The 25,945-nt window shown below is 40.1% G+C and overlaps 2 protein-coding genes across 29 annotated transcripts in view; both read right to left on the minus strand.

Annotated features, from left to right (window-relative positions):
• On the minus strand, nucleotides 1–25,781 carry LOC149914775 (annexin A4-like). 13 transcript variants are annotated; one of them, XR_016460167.1, is made up of 7 exons: nucleotides 24,094–25,781; nucleotides 23,913–24,007; nucleotides 23,550–23,663; nucleotides 22,577–22,633; nucleotides 22,185–22,261; nucleotides 19,506–19,653; nucleotides 1–601 (listed from the first exon to the last, which is right to left on the minus strand). XR_016460167.1 is itself a non-coding variant. In XM_090125606.1 (6 exons), coding segments are annotated over exons 1-6 (495 nt in total). In that variant the 5' UTR covers nucleotides 24,173–25,781; the 3' UTR covers nucleotides 1–599. The 13 variants fall into 13 exon arrangements, 8 of the variants coding, with proteins under 8 accessions (XP_089981732.1, XP_089981730.1, XP_089981731.1 ...); XR_016460166.1 differs by lacking the exon at nucleotides 1–601 and adding an exon at nucleotides 18,077–19,235; XR_016460170.1 differs by lacking the exon at nucleotides 1–601 and adding an exon at nucleotides 23,314–23,404 and having other exon boundaries at nucleotides 19,244–19,653.
• LOC149914770 (RANBP2-like and GRIP domain-containing protein 8) overlaps nucleotides 1–25,945 on the minus strand; it is a 149,087-nt gene that overhangs the window by 94,892 nt on the left and 28,250 nt on the right. The window lies entirely within an intron of this gene.

Raw genomic sequence — 25,945 nt, forward strand, 5'->3', positions numbered from 1 at the left:
AGGAATGCTTTGAAACATCCACACAATACATATCAAAGAAGAGATTATCTTTACTGGAATGAACGTAGCTCATTCTGATTCTAGTTCCAGAACATCTAACAGTCTTTAGAAATCTCTCACTTCGCTTCAATGATATAACAGTAAATGATTAAATCATTTTCTTTGTAAGGAAAAGATGTATTTAAATCACTCTATCAAAATCTTGTCATTCTTCTCTATTGCTCTTTTCTTTTTCTGGTTATTAAATGATATTTACATCTTAATCTATTTTGCTAAGATACAGAAGTCCTCCTATTTCAGATGCTAAGATCTATTCAGGGGCATTTGACCTAGAAGACTTTCTGAATTTTGGAGTACTTTGTTTCATATAAACATGAATAGAACTACAGGGAAATCACAGAGGAATAGTATCTCTTCCAAAGGAACAAAAACCTCCTGAAATAATAAAGCTTCAAAAGAAACAGAAGCATGAAATCAGATTATTTACTTTAAAACAAACAAACAAATAAACCTACCTTCCATTATCTTATGTTCATTATATTGTTTTCTTTCTTTTTCTTAAGCTACTTAAGACCAGGTGCTTAGAACTGTCTTCATTTTCCTAGGAAGGAGAACAGCTTTCACATTCAAGTAGAAGGACATATAAGCATGTTTGAGGACAGTCACAGATTGTAATTCTGCCTCTGAGGATCAATCAGTAGTACTTTTTTGATGCGTATGAAAGGAATATTTGAAATAAATACTGCATTGACTTCGCATCCTATGAAGGAGGTCAAAGGAAAGAATTTAATTTTCTGCTGTTTGTAAAGTCCCCTATGTAGAACATATCACCTTTCCCCTAAGATCAGCTGGTATCTCTTTGTAACATCAGCATAAGTTACCTTGACTGTCAAGCATGTGACTCACATTCTAATCAAGACTTTGACTAGATTTTTGTGGGTTTGTGGGTTCTCAATATGTAGCTCATGAAATACAAGTATCCTTTTCATACCTGGATCAGTCTTTCAGTCATGCAGTTATGTTCGTTTCATTATCAATTTACATAAATTAATATCACACACTTTAACAGAGTCAAGTAAAAGTATCACATATTTCTAAAACACGGCCCTGAATATTATGCTTTGAAATCATTCAATTAAAAAAGAAACAGGACTAATCTTTGATTGAGTAGCTTTCTTTTATTCCTAGCTAAGCTACCAGCATGTGCACTGGCCTATATAGTAATTCAATATAATAATTCACCTAAAGATTACATAGCAATTATGTTTAAGAGTCATTATGTATAGAAAGATGGTAATGACTTATGTTCCTTCTACAATGACTCTCAGCTATTTAATATCACGATAATAACCATGACAAGAAATGGTACTTAGACAGTAAAACATATTGTTCCTATAATTGAAGCGTAAATATACAATATTTTTCATCCTTAGTCACTAAACTAACTACCATTAATAGGAAAGAGACAGTATATAAGTGTATACATATATGTTTATATATTTGTTTATATATTAGTGCACGAGAGAGACAGGAAAAGAGGAAGAGAGACAAAAACGTGGTAAGATAGGAAAAAAGTAACTGACAATATTGAAAATAAATATATGCATTTAAATAAGAAATATAAATCTAATTACTTTAAACCTGATTTCTCCACTGTTGGATTTCCTGAGATATGGATAAGCACTATTGACATGTTAAAAATACAACACCACTTTCATCTGGCTAGGAAAATGTATTAGCCCTTAATCCAATATATTTCTGTGATGCCACATTTAAGCAGTTTTCCTCTGAAGAACAATAAATCAGAATATCTCGAAGAAGGTGTTAAAAAATCTGGTGACAAAAGTGACCCCAATTCCAAATCTCAAAGGAAAATAAGTCACCACCCACAGTCTTATTACCTTATTAGACTTGGGTAGGCTTGTTCAGATATTTTTTGCCCTATACTTGTGTCTACTTGAAGAATTTTGTAAATTTTGGTCAGTGAACAAAATCTGTAAAAGAGATTCCTTTTTGAATTCCAAAATAATTCATTTAATTAATTACAAACAATTTTGAATTAGACTCAGACTCCAGAACTTCCCTATTTCCTCTTTTTTCTGGTGACGGAAGTGTAACTATATGTCATGGTTTTAGATTTTTGTTCTCAGTATTCCACATCATAACACCATGTAGTACATGTTAAAGCATTAATGCTCCTGTTCCATGCATAGTAGATACTTCGGGGTACCTGTTTTAGAAGAGAAGAAGAACTATATCCCCCAGAGGACTGCTCACTGTTCTGTTACCATTTCTGCTCAGTGGGAAAGATAAAAACCATTCGTAGATCTCTTGACTTCCCTTTTTTGATTTTCTGGCTCATCTCTGCTCCCAGCCATATCACCTCAGCTTAATTAGAGTAAGGCTTCTATTTTTCAGACACTCTCACTTTAGTTATTAGCTTCAATTCTAATTACGTTATATTATATTGCATTATAGTATGTTATCTTGCATTCTGATATCTTATTTAGTAAATTAGTTTGTTTCTCCTCAGATCATTGCCACTGTGCTGTTTTTAGACCCATCTCCCTACCTTTTCCCCTTTTCCTTTTCCCAGGGCTTGGATTCGCAGGTTCCCCTGCCTCATTAGTCTATTACCTATGTTAGTGTCTGAAAAGTGCTAGAATAGAAGTAGAATAGTGCATAGAGGTGCTCATTCACAAAAACTCAACAGTGATTTCATAACAGCTAATTTAGCTACTTTGATAAACGTTACTGCCTTGAATTACTAAAAAATTCCTGCTAAGAGCAGGTGTCAGTGAATTTACATTGGACAGAATAGCAGTGTACTTTCCAGAGAAATGCTTGTGAATATATCTGAAATCAAGCCAACAATATTCATAGGAAATTTACCATTCACACATATTTCAAAATTGCCAATGGCTTCTACACGATCAACTCTGCACACTTCTTACAAAACATTTCACTGGGATTAAAAATATAAAGGTTCTGTACTAATGATTGCTGGCAATCTTAGGTGAAATTTTTCTCACTTTTTTCACTTACATTAACTCCATTTCATCTGACATACTTTTTAGATTAAAACATTTTTAGAGTGAGGATCTTCACTTTCAGCATTCTTTTCTTAACATATTATGTGAGCCTTATGCTGCTGTATGGGCACTAATGCATATACTAATTCTGTACGACTAAAAAGCATTAACCGTGAATCTATCCTTTAAAAGCATCTATCTTTCAAACACGTAAAATGTATCAAAGAGCCTCTCGCTGGGCTACCATATTCCACACATGTAGAGTATTTTCTTGTTGTTATTAATCACGGGCACCAAAATATCATTATGAAAATTTAAGCACATAAACAATATATTATGAACATACTGCTCTGATGACCAAGAAGGCCAATGAGTTCATTGAAAAGAGCATGGCCAGAAGGTCCAGGGAGGTGATCTTCCCCCTCTGCTCTGCTCTGGTCAGGCCTCACCTGGAGTACTCTATCCAGGTCTGGGCTTCCCAGTACAAAAAAATGCAGGGATCTCCTGGAGATAGTCCAGCAGAGGACCACAAGTGACCTGGAGAGTCTCCCCTATGAGGAAAGGCTAGGTAACCTGAATCTTTTCAGCCTTGAGAAAAGAAGACTGAGAGGGGATCTTATTAATGTCTATAAATATCTTAAGTGTGGGAGTCAAAGGGACATGGCCAACCTCTTTTCAGCAGTCCATGGGGACAGAACAAGGGGAAATGGCCATAAAGTTGAGCATAGGAAGTTACGAACCAATAAGCGAAAGAACTTCTTCACAATGAGGGTTACAGAGTACTGGAACATGTTGCCCAGAGCTTTTCTTCAGAGGAGGGGAGTTACATTCAGCTAGATTGAGTCAAGGTTAGATATCATGGGGAAGACAGAGACCCCCATGCTTTCTGGGAACGCAGAAAACTGCGTTTTCATCAAAACTTACTATAGGAAGTAGATTAATTATCTGTTAATATATATTCTGCTGGTCCTATCGTCTGATTTCTTGACTGAACAAGCCTACACATGCACTGTGATGCTGAAAATGCTTATCACTATTTATAGACAAGATTATTCCTACCTTAATGGAGAAAAAAAAAAAAAAGCATGATAACATCTAGATAGGAAAATTCTTTTTATTAAAGGCCAAGAGGAAAGGAAAGCAAGAAGAACTCTTAAGAAGAAAGTGGAAAAGAAAGAAATCAAAAGGGAGAAAAGCTTGAAAAGGGAACGAGGGGGGGAAGAATGAAGTAAAGAATGCTGAAAGTAGGGACTGTTCAAACCTCACTAAAATTGGCTGTAGTGAAGGGGCAACAGGATCCCTTCTCTGATAATGGGGGAATAGAATTTATTTATTTTTTCCTAGAAGTTCATATTGTGTTGCACTGGTGATTAAAGGTGAGCATTGCTTACATATAATCATGGACTGGCCTGGGTTGGAAAGGACCATAATGATCATCTAGTTTCAACCCTGCTGTCACGGGTAGGTTTGCCAACCAGCAGACCAGGTTGCCCAGAGCCACATTCAGCCTGGCCTTGAATGCCTCCAGGGATGGGGCATCCACAACCTCCTTGGGCAACCTGTTCAAGTGTGTTACCGCCATCTGAGTGAAAAGCTTCCTCCTAACCTCTAACCTAAATCTCCTCTGTTTCAGTTTAAGACCATCCCCCTTTGTTCTATCACTATACACCCATGTAAACAGTCTTTCCCTTCCTGTTTATAAGCTCCCTTCAAGTATTTGGAGGCCACAATGAGGTCTTTCTGGAGCTTTCTCTTCTCCAAGTTAAACAAGCCCAATTCCTTCAGCCTTTCTTTCTTTATACAAGAGGTGCTCTGGTCCTCTGATCTTAGCAGCCCTATCAGGACCTGTTCCAAGAGCTCTGTGTCTTTCTTGTGCTGAGGGCCCTAGGTGTGGATGCAGTACTCCAGATGGGGCCTCACAAGAGCTGAGTAGACGGGAACAATCACCTCCCTCTCCCTGCTAGACACTCCTCTTTTAATGCAGCCCAGAACATAGTTGGCCCTCTGGGCTGCAAATGTACACTGATGGTTCATGTCTAGCTTCTCATCTGCCAGTACCCCCAAGTCCTTCTCTGCAGGCTGCTCTCAAGGTGGTCTTCCTCCTGCCCTTATAAATACCTGGAGTTGTCCCAGCCTAAGTGCAACCTCATTAGATTCTCAGGGGCTGACTTCTCCAGCCTGTTCTGGTCCCTCTGGATGGTTTCCCTTCCCTCCAATGTATCAACTGCACTGCTCAGCTTCGTGTCACCTGCTAACTTGCTGAGGATGCATTTGATGCCATTGGCCAGACCATTGACAAAGATGTTGAAGAGCCCCGTTCCCAAGACTGACCCTTGTGGGACACCACTTGTGACCGGCCTTCACCCTGACACAGAACCACAGATCATGTCCAGCCAACCAGTTCTTAATCCATTGAAAAATTCCCAGGGAACTACATGCTGGTGATCCTCACCTCTGTACCTGGGAAGATCATAGAGTAGGAACCATGCGAAGGCACCTACAAGATAAAGAGGTGATCAGAGACAGCCAGCACAGCATCACAAAGGGCAGATCTTGCCTGACCAATCTGATGGCCTTCTATAATGGAGTGACGGTATCACTGGACAGAGGAAGGACGATGTCATTTACCTCGACTTCTTCAAAGCCTTTGACATGGTCCCTCATCACATCCCTATCTCAAAATTGGAGAGGTATGGACTTGAAGAAGGAATTTTTCAATTACTTTAATTTCAATTACTTTACTTCAATTTCACTACTTCCTATAGTAAGTTTTGATGAAGTAATTTCTAGCTTTCTTCTGATGTTTTTATTTTGGTAGTTTGTAATATATTATTAAATAGCTATTATTTTTGTCTGTATTTCCTATGACAAAAGTTCACTAAAAATGGAAATTTTTCTAATAAAGAACTGATCAGCAGTCTCTTCAGATAGAATCTGAACAGAAACTTCTGTGCTTTTTTTTTCCCTGAAAGTCAATACAGTTTAGAACCTGCTAATCCTGACTGCATCTTTCACTAATGTTTGAGGTCAAAAAGCTAAATCTTGAGGGGAAAAAATAAATAATACCTGAAAGCTTACAGTAACTAATACACTTTGAAACAGCAATGATAGAATATACTGAATAAATGTATCTTCCACGTGAAGATTTTTATATCTTCTGATGAGTTATGCAACTTATTAGAAACAATGTTAAGAAAAACTATTGTAATTTTATTTTATGATTTTTAATATTGTGCTTGCTTCAAGCTGTGAACTACTGTTGTTCTCTTAAAAAAAAAAAAAAAAAAAAATCAAGGAAAATTGCACCTAGGTATGTATAAGGATTATTTTTAATGCTAATGTGTGAAGATTATGCAGAAGCATACTTTAGATACGATCCCACTGATTCTTTGACTCACAAACATCCATTAAAATTGAAAGATACATTGTAGATAAGCCAGCTTCTTATGTGCCTGAAAATTGAGTAACAGATTTCTAATTTTAGAGAAATTACCTGTTTATATATTTTTTGATAAAACACAGTCAGGATATGTTTTGAGCTTTTAAGAGGGAAAGTAAATTTACAAGTAAAAAATTAAAAACTGTATAATGTAAAAGCTAAAAGCAAGTTTAATAATTATCGACTTATATAGATTGGTGTAAAATTTTCAAATTATCAGAAAAAGTCTGGAAAGAAAGAAGTATTCAAAATTCCAAAAAATATTGCAATATTATTCCTGAAGGATGCTTTCCCAGGATTTACTGGGATCTTTACTGGACAAAGTATTTCCCCTTCAGCTCAAACTAGCTGTGTGCTCTGGTGGCCAGGCAGGGTCCTGTCCACCTCTCCCCAGATGGCCACCTCTGTCTTGGCACCAAACTATCCATCCCATAAGTTTACCACTAGCTGGCGGAGTCCCAACTCCAGTACCACCTTGCAGGCTCACATGGCCATTCCTGGTAATTCTTTTGACAACAAAAGCTCCTGTGAGACCATCCTTCGCATCTCCATCCTTTTCCCTTGCCAAAATCTGTCATTTCTTCTTCCCCAAGTCCTCAGGAATAGGGGAAGGCAGAGACCAGCATTCTCTGAGCTGCTGTGCCAGGACAACAGAAGGAATCCAGCAGAAGGACCTGAGCTGACTGGGGCCCTGAGAATGTGTCAAACAAGTTACAGAAGTGGCTACTCATGTGGAGAAGATGACTTTGGTTCTGACATGAAGCAGCCTGAAGTTCAGCATGAAGGTCATCTTTTCAAGATGAGGCATATTGAACAATTGATTCAATAAATAAAAAATGAGTAATACTTAAGAAAACGAACTCACAAAAACAACAAAAACAACACATATTTCTCTCTCTATTTTTTCCCCCCTTTTGGACCTTGAGAATCTGCATGGGGATTCTTAAGTCCCTACCTGGTGACCCTGGTATGAAAAAGACATTGCCACATGGAGCAAGAGCTCAGCCAGGGCTGGTGAGAGTCCAGGGCACCCAGCAGTCGCAGCAAAGGCTGAGGGAACTGCCTACAATCAGTATTAAAAAAAGTGAGTGTTACCTACAGATGCTTACTGGGATTGTGGAAGATGATGAAGCCTGGCTTTTCTCACAGGTGCTCAGTGACAGGAGCACAAGCGGCACCAGACACATGCTGCAGCATGGACATCTTCCAGCTGGGAGAAAAAGACTGTCCCCATGAGGATGCGTTCCCAGAAAGCATGGGGGTCTCTGTCTTCCCCATGATATCTAACCTTGACTCAATCTAGCTGAATGTAACTCCCCTCCTCTGAAGAAAAGCTGTGAGATTTTAGCTTGGACAAGGCTTTGGAGATGATTTATTGTAGCCTTTTGATACATACAGTGGGCTTAAGAAAGATGGAGAAAGACTTTTTCTGATGATCTCTAGTGACAGGAGAATGGGGACAATTTAAATTCAAAGATATATTTAGATTAGAATTAAGGTAGAAATCTGTCACTATGAGGCTGTTGAGGCAGTGTAACAAGCTGCCCAGAGAAGCTGTGGATGCATCAGTGGAAGAGCTCCAGGTCCAGTTAAATGGCACTTTAGAGTAACCTCATCTAGTGAAATGTGTCCCTACCCAGGGTGACACTTAGTAGAATGAAAAGGCTCTCACTGTGAGGGTGCTCAAACGTGGAACAGGTGACAGAGATACAGAGGATCTCAATCCTCCCCAGATTAACCAGATATAAGTAAGCTTCACTGAATCTAACCTAAAGAACCAACAACCAATGCTTGCAAGTTGTATTCCGTTCAGAGGCTTTCCTCAGGAAACGAGTCAAAGAAGAGAAGCTATGAAGCAGCGGTGAAGGGACAGCTGTCCCACTTACCCCATTAGTCCAGTGGACAGTTCAATGGTACAATTTTCTGCATCTATACAAGGCATAGAAAAAAATATAAGAAGTACCCAAGCAAAAGGGGTGCGTTGAGATCCTCTGGTACCATGGCAACACTGATGTCACCAAAAACAACACAACTAACTCAGTTTTCTTTAGTTCAGTAACAGTCTGTATGATTGTTTGCAATTTAGTCTTCATAGGAAACAGAATCACCGCTTTTCTCTCTACCTGAAGAGAATGTACACAGGGGTAAAGTGATGGGGGGACAGACACACTTATACATGCATCACTAAGCAAGAGCATCCGTAAATAAAAGCATGCTACATAAATGCCAGCTGTGGCTAAACAAATAGAATCACAGAATCACTCAGGTTGGAAAAGACATTAAAGATCATTGAGTCCAACGACCTAACCTGACTACCCTAAATAGCCTCTGCTAAATCATCTATCTGAGCAGCACATCCAAATGGTTTTTAAACACATCCAGGGATGCGATCTTTTAGGTAACAAAGAACTTTTTTATAGCTATAGTTTTATAAAGTTATTCTCTCAAGTTGTTCAATATACTTAGAACCAAAAGGGCAACTATGTACCATGAGAAATAACGAAAAATAAGGAGAGAGAAAACGAAGGAAGAAAGGAAGTAAGAACATGTTTATATTGAAAGAATTAAAAATCCACTCTTCAAGTTTCTGAAAAAGAAAAATAGAGATGTTACCATGCAAGGAATTAAGCAATAATTCTTTTTCCAGCAACCAATACAGAAATATGAAGTTCTGTTTGGAAAAATAAATGCTGAAAACAATTAATAATGTAAAAAAATATATTTATTTTCAGAACTCGCTAATTACATACATTCTTCTAAAAGTTTGAGGTTCCTTTATTAAAATAATTTTCTAATCTAGAAGTTACATAAGCACTTATGTGAAAAGGAAAGATTTATAGATTTCTCATGCAAAGGCTGCTCTGAAAGCAATGCCTTCTATTTTATTTTGTTGGCCCATGATATCAGAGGTAGACATCAGTAGTATAACAGTAGAGATTGAACGTTCCCACCAATATCCCACTAGATTTTGTTGCCATGATGGCAGCATAGTGGCAGTCTGTGAAAATTATATCTGACACAGAAGTGCACATGAAACAAAGATATAACTGAATTCCTCCATGTGGAAAAAACAGCATCCATTGACATTCTTCAATACTTGATGAATATTCACAGAGATTTAACAGTCAGTGTTAGCATAGTGTGTTAGGTGGTGTGTTTCAGCAGTGGTGACAGTAATAGTGGATCAAATCTGCTGCTCCAGGCTTTTTTTTTTTTTTTTTTTTTTTTTAAACAATACGCGCAGCATACAAGCCCTTCTTCAATCACCACCAAAAATGCATAGCTAGTCATGGTGACTACATTGAAAAATAATCTTCTGTAGCTTAGAACTTATTCTATTTAAATGGAAACTATATTATATAAGATTATGATGATACAATTTGATAAATGGGAAGCATTACTTTCAGAGCAAAGAAAATATTTAAGGGAATGTATTTAAATCTTATTTAATTTATTGTGACTTTCTAAAAGATAAACAAAGTCCAAGTGTCCCATAAAAAAAAATTTAGTATTTCTAAATCAATTTTTCTGAAGGAGGGCCACAAAGATGATCAGAGGGATGGAACACGTCCCCTGTGAGGACAGGCTGAGGGAGTTGGGCTTGTTCAGCCTGGAGAAAAGAAGGCTGCAGGGTGACCTCTTAGCAGCATTCCGGTACCTAAAGAGAGTCTACAAAGAGGAGGGGAGTCAACTCTTTGAAAGGGTAGATAATGGCAGGACGAGGGGAAATGGTTTGAAGTTGAGGGAGGGAAGATTTAAGCTGGATGTCAGGGGGAAGTTCTTTACAGAGAGAGTGGTGAGGTGTTGGAACAGCTGCCTAGAGGGGTTGTGGATGCCCCATCTCTGAATGTGTTCAAGGCCAGATTTTATGAGGCCCTGGGTAGCCTGGTCTAGCATTAAATGGGGAGGTTGGTGGCCCTGCATGTGCAGGGAGGTTGGCGATCCACAATCCTTGAGGTCCCTTCCAACCCTGGCCATTCAGTGATTCTGTTATAACATCTGTACATTCATTGATTATACAGTATTCCATCAAAAAACCTTAAAAAATCTTTTAAAAATGAACTAGCAATACATACTCTTCTAAAGGAAATGCTGAATGATTTAAAAAAGTGTTCAAGTGTAATTGAAAAATGTTTGAGTATGCAACTGAACATTTTGGTGGGATATGTATGCATGTAAAATAGATTTTTTTTAAATCTGACTTTGATTATGCATCCACTGATGCATAACAAATGTACTTGTATGGGATACACATTGCTGTTGCAGATCACAAACCTGTGGTGCCTGAGAATATCCACCAGTAACTTCACTACAGCTAGACATTTAAAAATAATGGACTGCTCAATTTGCTGTGGTTTCAAGAAGTTGATACAAAAATAAAACATTTTTTGTATCAGACTAAATATATGTTAAAAGAATGAAAAATATATGTTAAATTTTAATATTTCATTTAAAAATTGTACCATTCTTAGGTGCTGAGTTGATGACAGGGCCTGCTGGGCTGCTGTGTGTGTCTGGGGTGCCCTGTGCTGGACACAGCCAGAACCAAAATAGACCCATACCTATTACTGTTAACCACTAGAGATAAGAAATTAGCTGAAGTCTGTTCTCACTTACTTTCATACCAGAATAACAAACACTTGCAAAGAAACAATCACAACTATTTCTTCCTGGGGAGTAGGTAAACAACCCACACTTTAAATACTTATAAAAAAAAAAAAAAAGTTATTTTTGATCCTAAATCTGCAAAACTCTACTGTTTGAGGAGTACCATGGAGCAAATGAGGAAAATCACCAATTTTTATGATCTTCAAGATAAGAAGTCCCCTCTATGTAAAAACAAATAAGAAAAAAAAAAGAAAAAAAAAAAAACATGCTAGAGAGTACATTAGAAAAGAATTAAGCTTTCAAACAGAGCATGTTTTCAAAGAGATCTTCAAATGTTTTCACAGTTCATTTCCCTCACTCTCCACTGTTTTAATACAAGTACTGAGACATGCACCTGTAATATCAGAAAAAGTAAATACCAAGCTATGCTTGCAGATGTTGAACTGTGACTATGCTGGCTGAAAATCAATTACATAGAAATTGTAGAAATATCCAGAATAAAAATATCTAAAGAGAAACAGAGAAAAAGAGGGTTGGATGCTTCGGATAACTCTTAAGTGTTCTATTCACTGTCACAAACAAAGCTACTAAGTTTACAGTGACTGCTGATAATTTTCTCAAATCTGTGATTCTTTTTTTCTCCAAAATGAAAAACAATTTTAATTACAATGATTTAATACAGTTGCTACAAATATGAGAACATGATTAGACAAAACATATGCTTCAAAATGTTTCTTCCTATCTATCATTTAATATTTTTATGCAGTTCCATCACTTCTATGGTCATAGAAGTCCATCTTTTCATTAAGACAGTTTAGTGAACATTATTATTATGAGTAATAAAATATTATGAGAGGTTGGCAAAGAACCATTTACATGGATTATGAGACCACATAAGTATCTTCACAATTTAGGTGGAAAAAAAAAGTGTAAAAGAATAAATATGTATTCATATGTTTACATACATATGGACATATAGTTCATTCAGCATAGGGAGTTCCAGTGGCCATCAAGACACTTCATCAGTTTTTTGATCGTTTGTTTGTGAGCATAGGCTGATGAAACAAAATGTCCACTATATCTATCTAGTGGCACTGGACAAAAGAAAATTGGTTAGGTTCCACACAAGTTAAATAGTGGCTTTCTTATCTACTTTAAATATTCCCTGTGATATTTTGATGTAATATATAGTTTTGGAGAGAATGGAGTTTCTGTGAAGTACATATGGCAACCATAGGAGAGAGTGATGGAGATATGAATAGTTGGTAGCAATAGCATGACAATGGCAAAGGAAATTACAAGTATCACAGAAATTTTTCTAATGATGAATACAGCTGATGAATGTGGAATTAATAGTGAAGAGGAACAATGGTTTCACTTAAAGTCACTACAGGCAAATAGGATTAACTTGTCAAAATCTGTTCAAGCTCTAATTTTTAGCACTTCAATATTTTCAAAACAGTTATTGTAAATATTCCTTTCAAATACTTATGGCTTAAGCCTTAACAGCACCTCCAAGTCTAATTTTTTTTTCTCTTGTAAATATTCACATGACCAAGATTTTGTTCACTGTACTATCTAAGGAGTAAATAATCTCCATAAAAAATGTTCATTTCTTCATAAAACGATAAGGTCTGACTTGTTTATTTTTCTTCTTTTCTCTCCTTCTTATCTTAAAAAGTGCTGTCAAAGACTGTTCAATAGGAATGCTACTGTTTTTTTTGTTGTTGTTTGTTTGTTTGTTTGTTTGTTTTGTATGCATTAATCTGCTGCAGTATTGTGATTGAAGGAACTATTCGTATGGCAATGATTCTGCAGGAGCTTATTATGAACTTCAAAAATCAGTGATAAAATACAATATATATTGTAGTTGTCATAGCCTCCAGATGCCTTGAATTTGCTGATTGTCTAAAAAATTCATAAATGGGAACATGACGAGAGACATCTATCTATCATGTCTCTTTACTCTCTGTCTCAAAAAGAGCTTGAATATAAATATTCCATCAGCTTTGCATTAATGAATTCAGTGGATACTTTGCCTTCTGTAACATTACTTTCTTTCCTATGACTTGCTTTTTGATAAATTTTTCCTATGGCTTGCTTTCTGCTAAATTATGTCACTGCAAATGTAAAGATCCTTTCCCCTCTTTTGAGTGTATTAAATATATTATATGTACCTGAAACTCTACAAAGGGGATGGGGGGCAAAATGCCTCCTATACTGTCAGAAAAGAGCAAGTCTGACACTGCCTTATGACACTAAATATGGACAAGTCTCTGGAGCTGGACAACATGTATCTCAGAGTCCTGAACTAACTGACTGATGTGGTTGCCAAGCTACTCTAAATCATTTCTGAATATTCATGGCTGTCAGGTGAAGGTCCTGGCAAGTGGAAAAAGGAATCATCACTCCCATTTTTAATAAAGGGAGAAAGGAAAATCTGGGAGACTATCGACCAGTGAGCCTTACCTGTGCCAGGGAAGATCACAGAGCAGAACCTCCATGAATCTACTCTAAGGCATGTGCAAGAAAGGGGAGGGGGGTGATTCAAGAATGCCAACACAGCTTCATCAAGGATAGACTATGCCTGACCATAGAAGTGCTCAGGTTGGAAAAGACCTCAGAGACCATCAAGTCCAACCACAACCTAACCAAACTTACCCTAATTCTAACAACCCTCTGCTAAATAATGTCTCTGAGCACAGTAAACAAATGGTTTTTAAACACATTCAGGAAAGGTGACTCAACCCTGCCTCTGGGGAGCCTATTCCAGTGCTTAACAACCCTTTCTGTAAAGAAGCTTTTCCTGATATCCAGCTTAAACTTACTCTGGCACAACTTGAGACCATTTTCCATCATCCTGTCACCAGTGAGAAGAAACCAACCCTGCACTTGCTGTAAGCACCTGTCAGGTACTGGAAGAGAGTAATAAGGTCTCTCTTCAGACTCCTTTTCCCCAGACTAAACAGCCCAATTCCTTCAGTCGCTCCTCATACGGCACATTTTCCAAGCCCTTCACAAGCCTTGCAGCCCTTCTTTGGACCTGCTCGCACCCCATGTCCTTTCTGTATTGAGGTGCCCAAAACTGAACACAGTACTCGAGGTGAGGCCTCACCAGTGCTGAGTACAGGGGCCAAATTACTTCCCTAGTCCTGCTCACCACACCATTCCTGATCCAAGCCAGGATGCCACTGGCCTTCTTGGCCACCCGGGCACACTGCTGGCTCGTATTCAGCTGACTGTCCATCAATATACCAGGGTCCCTTTCTGACAGGCAACTTTTCAGCCACTCCTTCCCAAGCCTATAGGGTTGCCTGGGGTTGTTGTGACCAAAATGCAGGACCTGACACTTGACACTATTGAATCTCACACGGTTCACCTTGGCCCATCAATCCAGTTTATCCAGGACCTTCTGTAGCACCTTTCTCCCCTCTGGCAGATCAACACTCCCTCTCAATTTGGTGTAGACTGCAAACTTACTGAGGGTGCACTCAATCCCCTCATCAAGATTGTTAATAAAGATGTTAAATAGAAGCGGCCCCTGTACTGAACCCTGGGGGACACTGCTCATGACCAGCCGCCAACTACATTCAACTCCATTGATCACAATTCTTTGGGCTTGGCCATCCAGCCAGTGTTTCACCCAGCAGAGCATACATCCATTCAAGCTATGGGCAGCCACCTTCTCCATGAGAATGTTGTGAGGGACAGTGTCAAAGTCTTTACTGAAGTCCGGGTAGATCACATCGACAGCCTTACCTTCATCCACTAAATGGCTCACCTTGTCATAGAATGAAATCAGGTTTGCCAAACATGATCTACCATTTGTAAACCCATACTTACTAGGCCTGATCCCTTGGTTGACTTTTAATTGGTCCATTATGTCTCCTGAGATTATCTGTTCCATAATCTTCCCTGGTACTGAGGCGAGACTGATAGACCTGGAGCTACCAGGATCATCTTTCCGTCCTTTTTGAAGATGGGTGTCACATTTGCCAGTCTCCAGTCCACTGTGACATCCCCGGTTAGCCAGGACTGCTGAAGGATGATGAAGAGTGGCTTGGAAACCACATCCACTAACTCCTTCAGCACTCTAGATGCAATCCATCTGACTCCATGGACTTTTGAGCATTCAGCTTCTGGAGCAAGTCCAAAACCATCTCATCGTGGATTATGCAGGGCCTATTCTGTTCCCCATCCCTATCTACCAGTGCAGGAGGCTGTGTTCCCAGGGAGTAACAAGTCTTACTATTAAAGACTGAGGCAAAGAAAGCACTTAATACCTCAGCTTTATCCTGATCCTTGGTCACCATGCTGCCCTCGGTGTCCAACAAGTCATGGAGGTTCTCTCTAGCCCTCCTCTTGCTGTTGATATATTTATAGAAATATTTGTTGTCGTCTTTTATCTTAATGACCAAGCTCAGTTCTAACTGGGCTTTGGTTTTTCTAATTTTCTCTCTGCACAGCTTCACTCCATATCTGTAATCGCCTGGAACAGCTTGAAAAGCGGGCTCATGTAAAATCAAATGAGATTCATCAAACCAAAATGTAAGGTGTTGCCACTTGGGTTGGAGCAATCTCAGATATGTGAACAGACTGGGAGAAGTACTCAATGAGAGCAGCTCTGTCAAGTAGAACTTGGGGGTCCTAGTGGATAAAGAGCTGGATGTGAGCCAGCATTGTGCACTTGCAATTTGGAAGGCCAACAGTATACTGGACTGCCTCAAAAGAAGGGCAGCCAACTGGGTAACAGGAAGAAGTTGTCCCCCTCAGTTCTGTTTTTGTGAAGTCACACCTGAAATACTGTGCCCAGGTCTTAGGCCCTGAAGACAATGAAGATGTGGAGCTGTTGGAATCAGTCCAGAGGGCAGCCACAAAGATGATCAGAGGGCTGGAGCACCTCTCCCGTGAGGTTCAGGAAGTTGGGCTTGTTTATACTGGAGAGGAGGATTGTTTTTCTGGGGAGACCTCATTGCGACCTTCCAATACTTCAGAGGAGTTTATGAACTGGCAGAAAACCAACTTTTTTCATGGTCTATTAGTGAGAACGGGCAAGAATGGTTTTAAATTAAAAGAAAGGAGATTTAGGTTAGATGATAGGAGGAAATTTTTTATTCACTGTGGTAAAGGACTGGAAAAGGTTGCCCAGAGAAGATGCAGATGCTTTTTCCCTAGAGGCATTCAGTGCCAGTCTGGATCAGGCCCTGGGCAACCTGATCTAGTGGTTGATAACTATGTTCATGTGAGGGCATTGGAACTACATGATATTTAAAATCCCTTCCAACATAAGTCATTCTATGATTTTAAAATGAAAGCTACAACTCCCGTTGACTACAGTATATTTTTTTTTAATGTTAAATATTTTGTTTGCTTCTCTTCCCACACAGTTAAAATCTTTTCTAAATTTGACATCAGCACTTATTCACAGAGAGAAATGTAAAGAACATTTTCAATCTTACTGTAGAGGGAGCCTTTAATTAATTAATTAATTAATTAATTAATTTTTGTGACTTCCGAGAGATCTATTAGAAAGTAACGTCGCAGATCTCATCTGCAGTTTCAAACATAGAAAAATCTCAAAGCAAGAAGGCAAGCAAATAATTAAATGAATAAGAGCACCTTGAAAGGAAATATTTTGTAATTTTACAAACTTCTCTAGGGAATAGATGTCATCTCTAATTCTCTTTTAAAGTTGAACCTTTTTTTTAATTCACATTGCTGTGTAAGGAAGAATGTAGTTTCCATTTCTGACACACAAAAAATAATGTGTATTTTATCAGCATACTCAAGAAAAATAAGAACAAATCAATATGGCAATTAATGACCACGTATTTCAATATGTGGTTTAATGAGAGTTCTTAATACTCTGAGACTAATAACCAGATTGCTGTATTGTGCAATGAAATATTTTTCTTAAGCACTAAGTTTATGACTTTCCAATTAAACCTTTACTATGAGAAAATGTGCAAGTTCTACATCTGAAATATGTTCTCAAATATTCTCTAAATAAAAGACTGCATTCAATATAAACCTACAAACTTGAAGAAAAATATATGATTGTAAGGTATTAAGCAACCTTTTGCTTTAGGTAATGTTTCAAAAATTTTCACAAATTGGATTAGATGCCCATGTTTTAATCAGGCTTAAAAAATTGCTACTTATCTATACAGTCAGTTTCTTCACTCACAGCAGGATTAATCTGCAAATCTCACTGGTTAATGACAATGCTTCAATATACAATACTAATTATAGGGCTAAAAACTTTGCTCCTGCTGAATTCCATATCTATGGAACAATGTAACTTTACATAAGTTGCTCCAAATAATGCATTTGAAAACAAGTTTGGAACTCTCAAACATTATTCTGTTTTTCCAAGAAGTCATAAGACAGTGAACTTTTCTTCTCAACTGCGCTGCTGCTGTCTACTGGTTTCAGCATACTGACTCAAGGACAGCCTGATTCCTGCTTCTAAAATCTAACAGTATTTTAGGAGAGGGTTTTTTTGTTTCTTTGTTTTGTTTGTTTTGTTTGTTTGGGAGGAGAAAGAAAAAAAAAGTTCCTATAGACATATAAATGTAAAACATTATTATTAATGTCATTAACAAAATACTGAAATAACTTATAATACTAGCAGTTCAATGCTTCTCTTCGAGGAAAACAAAAGGTTAGGTTTCTTACTTCAGTTGTCTGTGAAGACAAATTTTATCAGTATTTTTTTAGTTGATTCATTATTTCCTTGATAGATGTGTTTTATTTTTCTCCAGAAATATGCAGTCTTTCAAGCAGACAACTTTTCATTTTGTTAGCCAACTATGCTTTTCCTCACATTTAGTTTCAGACTCCAAATTCATCTTGTAACGTGCTTACAGTGCATTAGATATCAATTTAATTAAAAAAAAAAAAAAAAAAGGAAACAAAACAAAAACCTAAAACCTTTTGCTTGTAAATATTTTTGGCTAAAAAAAAAACAAAAAAAAAAACCTACAACTTAAAAATATTTTCTTTTTTTTGTTGTTGTTTAAAAAAGTGTTGGATTAAAAAAAAAAAGTTGGTTTCTGTCTCCATATACTTGTATTTGTATTCAAAGTAGATATACTTAAATGTAAAAAAATGTAATCATGATGTGAAATCAACCATGTTATAGTGTTGGCTACACTTAAAACAGCATATAAAATATTTTAATAGAGTGATGGCAAATTTGGTTCATTAAGAGCCTTGTACACAGTGCTACCTAATACTTCAGATGATCACTACCTTTTTGAACAAGAACCAACTTGTTGTAGGATAACCTACAGTTCCTCAGATAACAAATACAATGTGTTTTCTTACAAACGTATCCAACACCCATGAATTCCCCCAGCACAGCCCTACCAACACCGCAGCAAGTTTGATTTGATTTTTCAGCTAAGTTATTTCAGCTGTTAAAAAATTATCTAAGTTTAATCTAAATTTTAAAATGAGGCTTTAATTCTTTGCATGGAAATAGGAAAAATAATACCAGAATGTGATTCTCAATAGTGTTTAATGAAAGCACATAGCCAAGTCAAAACAACAGAAATCACAAGATATTTTTGCTAGTTAATTAACATAATTGCTAGTTACCATGACAAAGTGTTTCAATAGGCCTTAAATCACTTGATGTCAATGGAAGAGTCTTCAATATAGGTGCTTCTTAACTTGTTCTAACTTTTTTTTTTTTTTTTTTTTTTTTAAGATAAATCTCAAGTATTTATTTCCCCTAAAACACCTACAAGAATACTGTACTAAATTTGCATAGAAATAGGGCATCAGACATTTACAGTTTGCAGGCATGTGGACTTCACGTAAGCACCCACAGGATCAAATTCAAGGAATGGTATTTAGAAACTACACTTGCTTTTCTTAAAACTTGATCTGTTGTGCTCTTAACCACTTGCACCATTGCTCATCTCGTTTTTTTTTTTAGAAGAGATTCTAAAGTTATACTCAAATATTAAAGGAAAAATCTCTGAAAAACATGTCATATTTAGACAAGATGAGCTTCTTCAATTGAATTTTTACTTGTTTTATTTTTATCTTTGTCATCAGGCAATGAATTATGTCTTGTTTCCCTCTCAAGACCCAGCATGAAATGTATCTGAATGCTATCTTTTCCTCAACTGGTCTATTCAAGTCTTCTGCAAAAACAATTTTGAAGATCAAAAGTAGTGATTTCAAAGCACTCTTACTAATTCTAATGCTGTATTTCCTATAGAAGAGCTAACTAGAAACTCAGAATAAAGGATACAGTAAATATTAAATTAAGCTCCAGTTATTACAATTAGTAATCCTGGAATATCTTCATGCATTTTAGCAAAAAGCACTTGAGATTCAGATTTAATCTGAAATTCAAAGACAGTTTCTATTTACATTTTTTTTTTTTAAAGGAATATAATGGAAAAACTTACAGTAGGAGCAACCGTAGACCTCAATTCTTAACCCAATTTGGCCTTCTCCATTCCAATCTAAAGGAACTATACGTACATAGCGAGCAATGACTGGGTGTTGCAAATCATGTCGGACCACACTATCAGAGTTTGTGTTTCCAGGAAATGCCTAAGGGAAAGAATAAGAAAATTATTTTATTATTTCTATCTCATACACTGTAAAGATTCTGTTATGAAGGAAAATTTTAGGTAGTGAAGACCTCCGAGTGACTAGTTAGCACTTAAGTTTGGTTAAAATGTTTTCTTTGATACTGAGCAAATGAACAGTGGTTTTAAAAAGTTTTGTAGTGCTCACAACACAAACACTGTAGCACTGGAACCTCGTGCTTTCTCCACAATAGATACAGTAAATTCAGATAAGAGCTGCTGCTAGATAAGAAAGTATTTTGCATCACTGATCCATTGCTCAGTTACTAAAACATTTATAAAGATGTCCAAAAGGGTTGTTCTGTGACAAGATACCCATCCTCTAACAGATTACAAACAGCAGTCACTGTCTTGTAAACAGAAACACTGATATATCCTATTTCCTACAGCAGACCCTCCAATTTCTCAAATTTCCAGGAATACAAAGATCTTTCTTTATTTTTTATGTACTACCTTCTGGAAAATGAGCACACAGTTTCTCTCCTAACCATAGTTACCTCCCACAGCAAAATCAGCTCTTTTTTGACTTTGGAAGTCAAAAAAGTACAAAACACAGTACTCTGTCATGGTTTTATAATTTTGTTATCGGTATTCCACACCAAACATCATGTAAAGCACGGGTAATTAAAGAGTTAATACTCCAGTTCCGTGGACTGACATCTTTCTGGATGCCTGGTTCTCAGAAGAAAGGAAGAACTACACATCCCAGGGGACTTCATGTTCAGAGAGGAAGATAAGCCATGGGAGGGAGTCATGGGATCTTGCTCTCTGGCTCTCTTGCTCACTGCCTAGCAGTGTGTGGGTCTGCTCCCCAACCGTGTGCCTTCAGTTCAAAGTAGGCCTTTTAGTTTCGGACACTCTCTCTCTCTTATTTGATTTATTAGCCTCAATTTCAATTATATTATATTATATTGTGTTATCTTGCATTCCGATATCATGTTTAGTAAAATTAAGTTTTCCTCCTTAGATTGTTGCTGCTGTTCTGGTTTCTGGGCCCAGCTCCCATCTCCCTTCCCTTCCCCCTTTTCCGTCCTGTTTTTGGGCCAGGGGGCCTATGGGCTTGCTGCCCCCTGTCGAGGGCACACGTTGATCTAGATAACTCCGTGACAGACTCTCAAGTAAAATTTAAAAATGACTGAAGTAAATTCAGTGCTTCTTTTGTAATTTTGTACCTCTTGGTAAAAGATTTCATAGTACTCTGCTTAAAAGTAAATGATATCTATCTGTTAACATAACAGATTTTATTGTCTTTTCATCTCATGCACAAACCATTTGTTTTCTAATGGTAAATGTTGAAGATTGCCATTTAGTTATTTTCAGCATTTTCAGAGAAACATCATAAGTCTTCATGAGTAATTTTCAATAAAACGAGTACCTTGGAGCAGTAAACAAAGAAAGGTGATCTTTGCCACACAAATAAACCCATATAGAATCCTATAATACATTCAAGTACTGGAAATAAAAAGAAATGAAGAAACAACTAGGCTGTAAATGTATCTACTGCAAAATATAGTCATCAGAATTTTGTAAAGCCAAAAATTTAGGTTGACACTTTGCATATAGATACAGCACTAGATATTTCAGATGAGTATCCATCTTGTATACTGCACAGTAGATCTAGGTGTAGGTAAAGATTCACAGAACCCTTTCCTTGATGAGCTAAAAAAAAATAATGCATGTAATATTTTTTATAAGGTTGGTTGTTGTACTGCTGCAATTATTGTGCTAAATAATGATGAAGACACTCGCGGCTTCATAGTAAAACTTGTTAGGTACAAAAATTAATGCCTGTGAAGCACTTCCATATTTGAGTGCTAAGCATTTATGAGAAATACAATAGTTCTGTATTCTGAGCTGAATAGCAGACAGACAACAACAAAAAGCACAGGCTGAACAAGAACTAAACAATCTATTGAATAACTGCCTACCATCTCAGATTTAATGCTGTTATGTCCTTGTTAGCAATGCCTCTGTACCATCAAAAACTATGGCAGAAAGTCACAGAGATTCAAAGGACCGCTTTGCAACAAGCTCCTCGTATACTGCATGAACATTCTTTCATCCCTGCAGCACTCTCAGCTAAATCAGGATCGCCCCACAGAAATAATTCATTTTCACTGCTAACAGTCTTGCAAATTGGCCGACCACAGCTAGTACCATTTTCAAGACCTGCTGCTTTGTGCTGCCAATCAAGTTTCTTAGCTCCTCTCCCCCCTGCCCCAATGGCAGTCACACTTCATGATCTCTGCTTTCCATGCTGGAGCTGCAGCCAGTTGGACTTAGGTTTCTCAAGTCCCTTTCAGTCTCAGGAGGGAATAAAACAGCCAGAATGGAATGGATGCAATGGGGCTCTCTCTAGGACACCTGCTGCCTCAGAAGAGTTCACATCTACTGGACAGCTACAGAGCTCCTACAAAAGCATCACACACAAACAAGGAAGGAAAGAAAAACCCAGGACACTGTGCAGGGGTCCTACCTCTCACTAGGTGATACCTGTTTATGTCCATCCTCTGTACACGGAACTGCACCTCATCTGTTCCCCACTTCTTCTCCCCCGCTTCGTACAGGCACTTCAAGACATTAGGGGTGACAAAGTAAGGCTCATGGAGAAGACTGGGCGTACAGGAGATCTTAAATCCCTTGCAGCTAGAGCACTGCTGGCACGTACTTGTCTAGATCACGGATATTTTCCAACAAGCACCTACCAGGCACGGCAACCCACAGCCAAAATCTCATTGCCCCTGCCAAGTAGCCAGCCTGTCGAGAGACCTCTCATTAGAGACTTGCAAACAAGGCTAAAAACATTATTTCCATTTCACAGGCTGGCTTCTCTTCACCACGCATCACCTGCACAAGAATAGATTGGGAAGCACATTACTACGCACCTGAGCATCTTGCTGAGCATGGGCATCATCCACATACATTCCTTCATCTCTGTTTCCCTGCAAAGACACAAGGATAGAAGACTCAGTTCACCAGAGCATCTACTGGAAGCAACTCCTGAGAATTCCCCACTCATGAAAAGCTGCTGGGGATGGATAATGGAGTCCTTCAAAGGGAACACTAGCTTACAAATGAAATGCAGCTCAGATGTACTTTGGGCTTCCTTCTGAAACGAGCAGCAACCCACTTTACTGGGACATTTAAAGAAGAGCCCACAGCACTCATGCACACCCAGAGTCAGAGTTCCCTCCCCGGAGAGGCTGGGTTTGAGGTCATGGGACACACAGGGTGAGAAAAAGCCAGCCTGGAGCTCCTCACCACTGAGTGCAGAGCTGTGCCCACAGCTCTGAACATTCACCCCCTTCTCCCCTCAGCTTGGCTCACCATTGCGAGGGACACGAGGACCCTTCGAAACATGGGAGATGTGTCAGATACGATGCCATCCTCAAGGGAGCAGCCATATTCCAGCAAGAACACACACACAGCACCCGTTAGGAGCAGGGCCACCACCTGGGTGCTGCCCACAACATTTGCCAGCTGTAACCTAGCTAAGTACAGAACTGTGCCCAGGGCTCCCAGCAGCACTGCAGCACTCCAGCCATCATCATTACTGCTACAGCCTCCAATTAAGAAGCGCAGACAGGAAGAAACTGACAAGAGAGCCTTTTGCACTCCTTACGAAGCTTGTAGTTCTCATTAATGCCACAAATCTCTCCATTGGTGCGAAAAGCCAGAATTTCCATTGGGCAACCTTCATCTGCTCCTGCTCCCTAGGGAATCACCAAGGCAAGACTTAAGATACCAGCACCTGCTTGTGACGTGCAACCAGGTTTCTTTAAGAGAGAGAAGACATGCATAACAAAGCAGTAAGTCCTTGGCCAGAACTTAAGCAATACAAAAGGAAGATTTCCAAACCTTCACAGCCCTCCTTAGTTCGTGCACGTCATACATGGTGGTGGGAGTCATCACCCCAATGATCACCCTCTCAAAATTCCCACTCAGCTCCGACTTCAAGTCATCAATCAAATCCTAGAAGGCAAAGAGGAGAAAGGAGTTGGCAGAAGGGACGGCCTTTGAGGACAGAGGAACTGAGCTGTTCAGCACTCCTCTTCAGGCTCCAACCCTCCTTGCATCAACAACTGCTCTGAACTGAACAAGAACAAAACAACCTTGGTCAGGTGAAGTCTCTGCCGACCTTTCTCTTGTAGAGATTGGGTCGTTTTTCACTTTGCGCCCAAGTGACACAACCACGTTCATGCATCTCTGCAGACCACCCACCCTGCCAGTAGTGCTCTTAGAGGTGATCAGAACTTGCTGACGCTGGGAAACATTTAGTTTGGTCAAGACGTCAGTGATGGCATCTTCATCCGTGCCTGCGAGAAACAAATGGAAGCTAGTCAGGATGCTTGCACAAGGATCAGAAGTGCCCTCTGGTCTTGTGCCACCTCCAGTCCCTCACACAGCCAGCTCTCAACAGCTCCAGGACTACATCGATGCACACAAAGCTGCCAGGACCCACGCCACCAGAGCAGCTGCATTTCGGGACACGAAGGGCAGTTCTGTTTCCACTTTCCAACAATTTTTAGGGCAGTTGTGCAGCAGAGCAGTGCAAGCAGCTATGCTTCCCTCTATCAAACCACCAGAGCAGCCATTCGCAGTGCTGGGGAAAAAATAAAAGTTGACCATGGAGGGAGATCAACTTAGCAAAGCCCTTCATGGCCTTCCTGAGAGCCTGCGCTTCTTGCTCAGCGCTGAAACTTGAGACCCCCTCGACTGTTGCCTAAGGCCACAAGAAAAGGATTTAGCAAAGGCAGACCGACGCACGCAGAGTTGAACTGGAAAAAAAAAAGAAGACAAACATGAAAGATGTGAACACAGAGATAGTAAAACTCCACCCACACAACTGATGCTTCTCTCTCACTTCTGTCTCACACGGCAGCCTGTTCTAGTGGGACTTCCCAAGCATATCAGAAAGAAGCCACGGGGGCACAACTGCATGGAGAACATATCTCCATATTGCTGCCCACGGAGTACCTGGTTTCCAGTGAAACAAAAGCTGGACCACCCGGCATCTGTGTTCAGGCCCACCAGGCCTTCTTCCTAGCAGTTCTCCACGTCAATCATAAAGCAATGCGCTCCCATCATAGCCCTAGTCCTGACTTCTCTTGTAGCAGGTAAGGACCAGTATTCTGCACCATTCCTTTTGCTCTGCTCGGCACTGGGGAGGCTGCAGCTGGAGAACAGCGTCCAGCTCTGGGCTCCCAGTACAGGAGACAGCTGGACATGCTGGAAAGAGTCCAACGCAGGGCTACCAAGATGGTGAAGGGACTGGAACACCTCTGCCATGACAAGAGGCTGAGAGAGAGGGGGCTGCTCAGCCTGGAGAAGGGGAGCTCAGGGGGATCCCACCCACGGCTGTAGAAGTTCCGCACAGAAGTTTGTCCTGATATCCAACCTAAACTTACCCCATGCCTGTGTGTCCTGCGGAACCCCACAGATGTGACAGTGGGCTGCTTCTCAAAGGAAACCAGTGCTCGGCGTCGGGAGCGGTGGAGGAAGCAGCTGATCCTGCCAATAACGCTGCCATCGCGCGTCCCTCCCCGGGACTCCCACACCTTCCTCTCCCCAGCCCGGCTCGGCTCCTCGCAGGCTGCAGACACTGCTGAGGCACTCGCGCTCCAGGCCGTCATCTTCCTCCCGTGCTGCCGGACCGCTCTCTGCAGGGCTGCGCTGAGCTCCTGCTGCTGCACCAGAACCGCAGCTCCCGTGCTGACGGACGGCGGAGCTTCGTGCCGGCACCCACAGCACGCGGCCCCCGGGCTGCTGGCGGCACGGCAGGATGCTCCCGTCCCCGCCTCCCTCCCACCGCCCCTCGGCTCCGGCATCCTCCCGTTATCCGCCTGAGGAAACGAAGGCCCCGCACAGGGCTCTGGACGGGCTGACCGACGGCTGATGCCAACGGAACGACGTTCAACACCGCCACGCGCCGGTCCCGCACTTCGGTCACGACGACCCGAGGCATCTCTGCAGGCCGGGGGCAGAGCGGCTGGAAGGCCGCGCGGAGGAAAAGGATCCGGGGGCGCGGGCCCCGGGTCCCCGGAAGCGGAGCGGGCGCGCGGCGCGGGGCAGCGCCGCGGGCAGCCGGGCCGGGGCCACGCGGGACGCGCGCGGTGATGACGCAATGACGGCGCGACCGCGGGCGCAAACGACCCCGCCGGGAGCGCCCGCCCCGTTCCGCGGGCCGACCAATAGGAGAGCGGGAGAGGCGGGGCCGAGCGCGGGCTCTCCGCCAATGGCGGCCGCGGGATTCC

Source organism: Phasianus colchicus, chromosome 27 (genome assembly GCF_987193195.1).
Source record: "Phasianus colchicus chromosome 27, bPhaCol1.hap1.1, whole genome shotgun sequence".
Lineage (NCBI taxonomy): Eukaryota > Metazoa > Chordata > Aves > Galliformes > Phasianidae > Phasianus > Phasianus colchicus.

Bases quoted from the DNA above. Each gene is read 5' to 3' on its own strand.
- LOC149914775 (XM_090125601.1), bottom strand. From the start codon at position 24,172: ATGCAGCTGCTCTGGTGGCGTGGGTCCTGGCAGCTTTGTGTGCATCGA. The intron at 24,008-24,093 runs GTGAGGGACTGG...TGTTTCTCGCAG, and splicing joins AGCTGTTGAGAGCTGGCTGT to GCACGGATGAAGATGCCATC. The intron at 22,634-23,549 runs GTTTGGAAATCT...GTGTCTTTGCAG, and splicing joins AACTAAGGAGGGCTGTGAAG to GGAAACAGAGATGAAGGAAT.